Genomic DNA, 10,532 nt, shown 5'->3' with positions numbered 1-10,532 from the left:
CCTTCCCTGCCCCTCCCTCTCCCCCCTCCCCAGCATGTAGTTTTGGTATTTTCATACAGATGCAGTCAGAAGTAGCTATACATGAAATAAGCCTAACATAAAAATAGAGCTTTTTCCGTCCTTCCGTCCGGAAAGCAAACATCCTTCAATAAACATGCAAGGCGACTGTTCAGTGGGACCCAGACTGTGACGGAGCTGCAGAGGGCGGGGCCTGGCAGGGCAGCCCTGGGTATGTAGGGACACTAGCCATCCAGACATGGAGGAAGGAGGTGAGGAAGACTGCAATTGGGTACAGAGTCCAGAAGGACTCAGGCCTCAGCCCCAAGGTCCAGAGGTGGGGATCCAGGTCCTTTCCCAAACCCACATCCCGGCCCAAAGGCTCTCAAGCCAGGAGCATCGCTGCATTTAGTCAACAGTGAGGAGTTTTTGAAAAATATTCTCCAGAAGATAAAGTCTTGGGTCACTGCCACCCCACTTCACAGTTAGTGCCTTCATTCTCTGGCCCCCCTCCACCCCCATCCCACTTGGGGCCCAGCAGCCGCCTGCGGCTGGACATCTCCAGGCCTTTGGTCCCCTATTGGGTTATTCAGTCCCCCTGGAAGAAACAGCAGGCAAGGAGCTTCCGGGCCAGCCGGCTCTGAGTGCGAGACCTTTCCAGTGTCCCTGGGCTGCAGAAGCCTGGGACATTTCTAGCCCTTGGAGGTACTAGTGAACCAGGAGGCTAAGAACAAGCGTGGGCAGGATCCCCAGCCAAATGGAGGCGGCCAGGGCACGGGCACGGCCCATCAGTTGCTCGGCCAGGGCACGGTCCTCAGGCAGCAGCTCCCAGTGCTGAGCCTCACGGAGGTAGGAGCCCTCCTGGGCCTCGCAGCGGTAATGGCCATACTGGCGGGCCGTGAGGTTCTCAATGAACAAGATGCAGTTGGGACTCTGGTGGCCAGGCTCACAGCTCTGTTCCACGTTCTCCTCATGGCGCCATGAGTAGGTGGCATGGCGGGACTCCATGGGGCAGCTCAGGTAGTAGCGAGAGTTCCGGGCCAGAGAAACCTTCTGCAGCGGGGCCTCATCTGGGAAGACAGTGGAGAAGCTGTAAGGAGGGGTTGAGGGATCCTAAGGGAGGCTGTGTCCTCCCATGAAGACTGAGCTTCTGGGGCAAGGCTTCTGAGTGAACATGGGACCCAGTTCCTAGATTTCTCTTCTGTTCTCCCACAATCCTCATTCCATCCCTCTCAAAAGCAGCATAGGGCTCCCTTGGCCAGACTGTCCTGCCCCATCTGCCTGGAGCCTGCAGGTCACACTCATGTCTCCCTCAGACCAAAGCTACCAGGGGCACAGATGTACTTCACTCATGGAACTGTGGCCTGTGGGGCTAGATCAGGTACCTGGTTTTGGGTTGGGACACTCTTTGTGTGGCTCCATTGGATTCATGGATTGCAGCACTGACCTGGAGTTGGAAGAAGAGAGGCTCAGATGGGAGGCTGCAGCCAGGCCCCTGGCCTGACCTCACTCCTTACACAGTATTGGCAAAGAGAAGAGTCTGGCCAAAATGGCCCCACAACAACACCTCCTGCAGCCCTTCAACACCACCCCCACTCCCATGTCCACCTTCTCCCAGGGCCAAGAAACCCCAAGCAATATACCGTTGGGAGCTGTAGATGGACACGCAGTGATCCTGGTCCCAGCCGCAGTAGGGGTCTCGGGACATGAGGCATCCATGGCAGCCCCCACCGTAGACCTCACACAGGTCCAGGGGCACTTGGCTCACCTCCCACTGGGAACTCACATATAGCTTCCGCTGGAAAGAAAACAAGACCGGGTCAGGACAGGGCCACTATGCTGAATCCCAAGCTCCCAGACAAGGGGTCCTGTGGCCGGGCAGGCCCTAAGGATCAAAGGATCTTAGAATGACATGCAAAACACATGCACACTGGCTGTCGGGATAGCCCCACAGAACCAGAGCAGGGGTGGGGAGGCTCACCCTGTCAGCATCCAGAGACATGGCCTGGATAGCAGCCGCACGGCGGAAGGGCTGGATCTCCATGATGTTGAAGACGAGGTTGTGCTCCCGCTCCCCTGACTCCACCACCTTGTGGATGGTGCCCCTGTCTGTGGACAGTGGGCAGAGGGTCAGCAGGCAAGGGCCCTACATCAGAGCTGGGCAGCCTCCCTCGAGGCTGGGTACTGGGAAAGATGGGATGGGGAGGGGTAGGAAGTTGTGACTCAGGCAAGGGTCACAGGACTGGGGTGGAGTGGGGTGAGGAGAGTGTGACTGGGAAGGAACGCAAAGCCCAAGGGCAGCCGGGAAGTTTCCAAGGCTAGTCCTGAGCAGCCATTCCAGGAGGCCTAGCGCTCTTTCAAGAGGAGCCCCAATGTGCCCGAGGCTGCAGCATGAAGGGCAAACCAGGAGTCCCACGCTCATGCATTACCTCTGTCACCCCTCCACAACCCTTCCAGATGGACATTCTCTTCCCACTTCACAGATAAGGGAAAGAAACTCAGAAAAGTAACCAACTATTTCAGGGTCACATGGCTGGTGATCAGAAGAGAACAAGCTGGAACCTTGACCTGTCAGAACCCTACCCCTCAGCTTCTTCCAAGATTCCCCTGACTCCTGGACTCTTAGAAGATATATTTTCTTTAAATAATTTTTTTTATTTTGTAACAATGCTAGATTTCCAGAAAAGTTGCAAAGATAGTACAGAGAGTTCCTGTCTAGCCTTCCCCCAGTTTCCCCTAATGTGACTGCCTTACATAACAATGGCACATTTGTCACAACTAAGCAATTGACATTGGTGCATTACTATTCTCTAAACTGCAGACTTCATTTGGATTTCACGGGTTTTTCCACTAATGTCCTTCTTTTGTTCCAGGATCCAATCCAGTACTCCACAATGCATTTAGTCTTAGGGGATATTTTAATTTTTTCAAAATCTTAGATCTGAAAAGAACCTTAGATTCCTTATAAGGACTCCCCAAGGTCACATAAGCAGGCTGCTCGCTACACCAATACTCTCTCCAATCTCCATTGGCACCTGTTGGGGACTAATGGGCATCCTGACCCCTGTTCTTCCTAATCCCACCTCACCTGCTGTCCCAGTTTCTAGAATAGCCTCCTTCCCTTTCTCCTTCCCTCCCCATTTCCCAGGGCATCACCTGCCCCCCAAAAAGCAGTCAGATGATTGCCTGCCTGGGACAGTTTCTCTCTAGGTCTCTGTGATTCTCATCTGAAGACTCTAAGTTCTGGCCAGAGGCTCCTTGGACCTAATAAACCCCCAGCCCAGTCACTATCTCTTTCTCTCTTTCTCTTTCTCTCTTTCCCTCTCTCTCTCTCTCTCATGCACACGCACACACACACACAAAGCCCTCCTTCTGCCTACTTCTAAACAGGTCCAGGAACACCTCCTTGGTAAACTTCTCAGGAACAGAGTCAATAATTTCTCCCAGTAACCTCCCTCCATTCAAAAAGTTCTAGCCCCAATATTTCCAAATGCTGCAGGCTCCAAAATAGTACCTCTCACATGGCCCTCAAGGAGAACCAGACACCTCCCCTAATCCCTGAGTGTGCTGGCAGCCCAGGTGTGCAGGAAGTCCACTTAAGTCTGGCCTTTCCTGTCCTGATTCCTGCTCCCAATCCTGTATTGTGACTTCTTCAGCCCTACTCCCAGTGCCCTGCCATCCCCTGGCTAACCACAACAGCTAGGCCATGTACTGTGAAGGCAAAGCAAGGACAAAGAGCCTGTGAAGCCAGAATAAATGGAAGGATAAAGGGATGGAATCTCAGGACCCAGAGCTCAGGTCCTGCCCCATGGGAAATTCTTCTCCTTGAGGCTTCCAGAAGCCAAACAATGGCCCTGGACTTTCGCTTCCAATCAGGCCACCACAGCCCAGATAGCCCCAAGGTGAAACAGCAGCAGAAAGTCACATGGGGGATTGTGAATCATTGAGGGTGGGTGTCTGGGACCTAAATGGGTGGCCCCAGAGGTGCTAGGGTCCTTTCTAGTCTGAGGAAAGCCTGCAGCCCTGGCCCACACTGGCCTCCAAGCCCACTCCCAGGATCCATCCTGGCCCACAGTCTGAGACCAGGAAGCTGCCACAAACCCAGTTCAGGGCTGATTCCTCCATGCCCAGCAGCTTTCCAGAATGCAGAACCATCTCCCAGGGCATTCCACCCAACTTCTCCCAGGAAGGCCTCCAGGGAAGAGGAGAGGTTACTCCAGTCCTCTGTGAGGCTTTGTCATGGCTCTCCCGTCTAGAACTCCTTCCTCATGTTCTCGAATGTATTGTCTCATCCACACAATCCCCAAGTCAGGGAAAGGGTCTGTGGTCCTCATCCTACCTGGCAGGGACTCTCAGGAAGCTCAGTTCCCAGGCCCCTCCTCCTGACTTTCCACATCTCTTTTCACCATCTTATTCCCTGAGACAAACATCTGAACCAAAGCTATACTGGGCTTCATTCAGACTTGTCACATTTCTACCCAAATTCTGTGTGCCCTTCTCTCATCCTAGATGTCTCCTACTTTTCCCTCTGCCTTGCCTCTTCTAGGAAGCCCTCCGCACTTTCCTGATCTTCCCCAACCCCATGCACTAATCTCTGAAAGCTACAGCCAATCAATTCTTCCTTCCACATATGAATAGCCATCCAAATGTTACCTATGTTCTTCTTTATACCATTCACATCCATTTTTACAAAGCAAACCAGGGGGTCCCAGGGTAGCCCCTCACCTGTGGTTAAGTAAAGCACATGGAAGGTCTCCCCATGGCTGGCTTGCATGCGGTGGACAGCCACTTTCTGGTAGTGGTACTTAGAGTGGAATAGTGGTGTCTTCAGTGGCCCCATGGGCTCCACCCTCTGCGCCACTTCAGGGTGACTGTCAGCCACCTGGAAGGTCTCTGTGGGTATCGGCTGCTGGTCTGGGAGACACTAAGGAAAGCAAGCCTGGGTCAGTCAGATGGCTGGGAGGGGACTTAGGAGAGGGCTGGGACCTGGGTCACAGCTGGTATTACGGCTCACCTTGCCAGGCCGAGGGTTGGGAAGGCCCATGTGGTAGCCCTTAAGTGAGGAAGTGCGGAAGACCTTGTCAATGTCACCGAGGGAATACACACAAACAGCAGAGTAGTTCCTGCAGGGACACAGAGACCACCTCAATAGGGGGCCCAGGACCCACCCAACCCCACTCATCCAGACCAGCCACATTCGAAGGTGGGCCATATCCACAGTTCCCTGGTCTGTGAGCCAGGACTATCTTTGGAGCCAAACTCACAGCATCACCAAACACCAATGGAGAAAGGCAGGAGGGAGAGAAGTTCAACCTAATTTTTCTCCCCTGACATCTAAAACCACAACCTTATGCTCTGCGCTACAGTATCACTGAATTCAGAGGCCACCTCTACCCAATGTCAAGGCAGGAGGAATCCCAACATGAGCTGGGTGACTCTCTTCTCTAGACTCCCTGGGCACAGGATGCAGAGTGTTGATGTTCCAGGAAGCAAGACCCCTATCCCTCCCCAGGTGGTGGCTCCACCACACAGGGAACCACAGAGCAGGGTCTTAGCTCCCCAGCACTTTTGTCTGCCTTGTTTTCCATCAATGAGAGCGATTAAGAAGTGTGAATTATCAGGCGCAGGCGATGCATGAGCAGGTGTGATAGCACCCAGCACCCCAGGAGAGGCCTCAGCAGCCTTTCCCAGGGCTCTGAGCATACACATGGTAAGACACACAGGCATGAGTGTGCATATGATGCATGACCACACACCATGTGTACATGATCACGACCAACAGTACACACGTTTACACTGCCTACTCCTACCCCACACCCAGCAGTCGCCCTGTCATTGAGCTTGTGATCCCTGCTCAGGCCACATCAGCAGGGCCCAACACTAAGATCCCTATTGGACATATCTAATGCCAGCCTCAGTCCCAGGATGAAGGTCTCTTACCAGGGATTGGAGAAAACTCCATAGACTCTGGTGTCCCTCCACTGGCCACTGGGGTCAGGGAGAAGGAAGACATCTTGCAATCGGTTAAAGTTCTTGTTGGTGGCAGCATCGCTGCACACAAGCATGGCTTTCAGGAAGGTATTCCACTTGGAGACTGACAGTGAACTTTCACCACCTTGGTCTCCCTAGAAGGGCAGAGGAAAGAGGTGATTTCTCAGAATTTGCCTGGCTGCCCCACACACCCGAGGCATCTGCTATGAGGAATGTCAGCCTTAGGGCTATGGAGGAGAAGGACAAGCTGTAAAGGGGTCAGAATTTTCCAGGGAGAGCATAGGCAGGTTTTCAGGTCAGGCTCCAGTCATAGGCCTGGTTGACCAAAGGCACAGGGCACACAGTGAGGTCCTGATGCTGAGAGTGCTCGGTCCCCACACAACACACAGGCTCAGACACACATCTGACCCCCCCCCCACACACACAGGGCACAGCTTATTCATATAAGCAAAACACACTCATCAACACACTGTCACTCACATACTCGGGCACATCACATATGCACATGAGCTCAACCATCTTTACCCACTCAGACGCATGATGATCTGTGCACCCACATTTGCCCCCACAGCCCCACACACAGACTCACGCAAGCGCGCACATCCTCACTCACTCCTATTTGTGTGTAGACACATACTCACCTACTCATCCCCCCTCACACACCCACTCACCCTGCACAGCTGGGCTACACGGGATACGTTAAGAGGTGCCTCGGGATTCTTGTCAGGATTGTCTTCCCGGAAGAAGTAGTAGATCTTGTCATCGTAGGCTTGGTCTTGGTGCACGATGGTAGCCTTGATGAATTGCGGGTCTGCCAGGGACACAGGTGAACAGGTGTGAGGCTGGGGAGCCTGCATGAGGGACCCACACCAACCCTGCCACGCTTTCCCAGGGTCTACACAAGCCCAGGGCAAATTATACCTGGAATAAACTCAGAACACAAAGTCCAACACCCCAAGAGGCCCTAGACTCTGCAGCACCACTCCACACCTGTTTTGCCCTCCTCCTACAATAAGATGTCATCGGCCCAGGAGCAATGACTTCATGCCTGGGGACTGGGGGAAAGTCCCTGGGGACTCCCAGGTCACTTCTGCCTAATTGGCAGAGCCTTAATAAGGAGAGGGGTGGCCCCCCTAGGAGCTCAGTAGAGGGATGAACTTTGGTCTGGGCTTCCTCTGTGTTTGCTCCCAGGGTGTGTAGGCCCACCCTGCCTCTGCTTTCACAGCCCAAACTCCTTGGCACGGGCTGCGCAGGCCTCCGCCAAGACCCTGCTTTTCTGAATGGCCCATTGGGAGATCTGGGCATACACATCCCCTGGTCCAGCATGGCCCAGCTGCAGTCCCACTCACTTTGCATGACGGTATCACTGGTATATAGTTCACTCTCGCCCCGGATGCGACGAAAGCGAGGGATCTTCCCGTTGTATTCCTGCTTCCGAATTGTGGAGTACACCTCGTCCCCTAGGGACAGTGGTGGGGGGTGTTGGTAAGGGCACCTCCTTACGTCCTTCCCCTAGGGCCCAGGCCAATGGACAAGGAGCTGACCATCCCTCCCCTGGCCTGGTGTAGCAGCATCCTCCAAGGGCCCCCGCAGCAGCGCTGCCTCACCTTCAAACAGTACAAGGGAGTTCTCATCCGGGCTGAAGGGGGCATAGCCTCTCATCTCACCAAGTGGCACCACAGTGCCATTCACCTGGGGTACACCAAGGGGGTTAGATGGCTGCATGATCTCATAGCCACTACCCCCCATGAGGTCTTGATTCTTGACCAGAAGGCTCTCCCTCACGGGGACTCCACTCTTGGGTAAGCCCAACCTCAAGGTTCCCCATCTCCTTCCTGCCATAAGGGGCTAAAGCCCACCCAGAAAGAGGGAGCTCAGGCATGGTGGACAGAGGTTCTCACCAGGTTCCAGCAGCTGGGGCGGCGGGCATTGGTGCCGCAGACCAGCAACCCTTCACTCCGCCTCTCCAGGAGCGTGATATAGTTGTCACAGTCCTATTCCAGGAAGAAAGACAGGAAAAGAAGTTGGGTTGGTGGAAGGCCCTGGCAGTAGGACCCTCAGTCTTGGAAAGAAGACATTAGAAGTGGCTCAGCGAAGGTGGCAGCCTCCCAGGACAGTCCAGCTGACTCCACTCCCACTGCCTCCACCAAGAACAGAGGCCTCCAGAGAGGGATAATGTCTCCTGCTCAGACTGGGGCCCCTAGGATAGTCCCACACCTCCCCCTTCAGCCTGGGGAGAATCATGCTTCCTTCCTCAGAACCTCTTCTTTTTTTCTTCTTTCATGTTTGTGCATGGGGCGGGGGCTACTAGGGGATTAACCCAGAGGCACTTTACCACTGAGCTATAGCTCCCTAGGCATTTTTATTTTGAATATATATTTGTGATTTGTTTGTTGTGTTTTTGTTTTTTTATACCAGAGACTGAGCTCAGAGTCACTTAACCACTGAACTATATCCCCAGCCCCAAATTTTTATTTTGAGACAGGGTCTTGCTAAATTGCTTAGAGCCTCGCTAAACTGCTGAAGCTGGTTCCTGAGTCACTGGGATTACGGGCATATACTACCACTCCTGGCCTGCCTCAGATTCTCAAGGTTTCCTCCCTTATCTCCAAGGGGGCTGGCCACCCAAGTGCCACACACACACACTCACCTGCCTGTCCAGGCAGGAGCCTTTTGTGGAGCCGATGTTCACCTGGGGAAGGGAAGAAGCATTAGCTCACTCTGCCAGTGGTAACATGCCCTGAAATACTATCCTGCAGCCTCAGGACAAGCCCTAGACGAAGTGACCACTATTCTCATCTTCTAGATAAGACGCACAACCCAGGCTTGGAGAGGGTAAGTAGATTTCCCAAGATTACACAGCTGTTTAGTCTGATACTAGGAGCCCAAAGCCAAGACCTCAGGAGATGGGTCATGGGTTCTGGAGCCTAACTTCCTGTCCCAGCCTTCCGGATCAGTGCTACCCACATGGCAAGTTATGTTAGTTCCCTACACCAAACTGGACCAACTTTAGGGAGCCTCTCCCAGAAACCATTTGTGGATATGGAAGTGAAAGATCCAAGCTTTCATTCCCTGAGGCTCCTCACCAGGGTCAGAGGGAGAGAAGAGGTAGTATGGGAGGGAAAAGGAAAGGAAAAGAGCGGGGTCCAGGCTCACCATTTGTATAGAGGCGTTCTTGCCCTCGGGGAAGTCAAAGAGGTAGACCTTGCCTCGACCACCGACCCACACGGAGGAGCTGCCTGGCTCATGAAAAAGCACGGTGTGGGGCTCAGTCTGGCCAAACTCCACTCGGTCCTGCCCTGCACGGCCTGAGAAGGAGGCAATGGATAGAAACATTAAGGCTGGGCTTTAGCAAAAGGACCCCGACCTGCCCCTGGCACACCAGCACTTTGTGGCAACTGATGTCTGGTGCTCAAGGCACTTGAGGCCTCAGAGACAAGGTCTGGGATGGGGTAGCACAGGAACTCAGAGAGCCATGAACAGGAGAAATAATGAGTCCCTTAGTAGGGTCCAGCAACTGGCTGTCCTCCCCCAGAGCCATAGCCACTCCCCTAGGAGGACAGCTTCTCTCTCCACTTTATATGTGACCTCAGAGTGGGGGAGGGCTTGGGGAATGTCTGGGGAGAACAGACCCCATCCCCCAAATACATGCGCACTCCTGAGGGGCTGGGCTGGGGCAGGAGGACCAGTGCTCATCAGCTCTGCTGCCACAAGACAGAACAAACAGCAGGGACTCTAAGCATACCCCTTAGAGTTCATATTTTCCCAGAATCCCTTTGTTCAGAACCCTAAGCTCTCCTTTTTTTTTTTTTTTTTAATTTTAACATTTATTTATTTTTTTTAGTTTTCGGCGGACACATCATCTTTGTTTGTATGTGGTGCTGAGGATCGAACCCAGGCCGCACGCATGCCAGACGAGTGTGCTACCGCTTGAGCCACATCCCCAGCCCCCCTAAGCTCTCCTTGAGGAAGTTCTGTCCAACCCCGTCCAGCCGCCCCTTAGTGGACACTAGATCAGAACTGAAGGGAATCATAACATCCACCCCTTAGTGGACACTAGATCAGAACTAAAGGGAATCATAACACCCACTCCCTTCCATTTCGAGGCTGGGTAAACAGAGGTCAAGGGACGGGCAGCCCCCTTGGGGCTGATGAGTAGCAGCCTCTGAACCAGGGCCTGTGCTTCTGTCCCCTGCACCATTCTGTAGCACCACCCACTGGAGCCTGGCTTCACCTACTGAGATGCCAGATCTCCTGGGGATAAGGATCAGTTCTCCCTCTCCAGCAACTCTGGGACAGGAGGACCTTCACAGAGAATAGGCTGGGCTTTCAATAGAAGAGCTGACCAGGACAATTTTGCCCAAAAAAAAAAAGCTGCAGCCGCCGCCTCTAGGGAGAGGCTGTCTCATCTCCGGTGACATTGCTGAGGTTGTCCTGTTTGCAAGACTAAATTACAGGGATGGGATAGTCTGTGGCTGTGCCCTCAGCAATCATATACTGCCAGCATCTTCCCACCTCTGCTCAGCCTCGGGCCTCACCCAGGA

General features: G+C 53.6%; 1 protein-coding gene across 1 annotated transcript; it reads right to left on the bottom strand.

Annotated features, from left to right (window-relative positions):
- Positions 1-33: 33 nt before the first annotated feature.
- Sema7a (semaphorin 7A (John Milton Hagen blood group)) lies at positions 34-9,325 on the bottom strand. Its single transcript, XM_015480437.2, has 13 exons — positions 9,145-9,325; positions 8,639-8,680; positions 7,890-7,982; positions 7,596-7,680; positions 7,338-7,448; positions 6,660-6,799; positions 5,938-6,122; positions 5,012-5,120; positions 4,723-4,921; positions 1,979-2,106; positions 1,641-1,795; positions 1,383-1,444; positions 34-1,067 (listed from the first exon to the last, which is right to left on the bottom strand). The coding sequence occupies exons 1-13, from the start codon at positions 9,322-9,324 to the stop codon at positions 706-708; spliced, it is 1,851 nt and encodes a 616-aa protein (XP_015335923.2). The 5' UTR covers position 9,325; the 3' UTR covers positions 34-705.
- Positions 9,326-10,532: the final 1,207 nt, after the last annotated feature.

This window comes from Marmota marmota, unplaced genomic scaffold, assembly GCF_001458135.2.
Source record: "Marmota marmota marmota unplaced genomic scaffold, marMar, whole genome shotgun sequence".
NCBI classification, from domain to species: domain Eukaryota; kingdom Metazoa; phylum Chordata; class Mammalia; order Rodentia; family Sciuridae; genus Marmota; species Marmota marmota.
The sequence above is the reverse complement of the archived record's forward strand: the minus strand, read 5'-3'. Positions and strand labels throughout refer to the sequence as shown.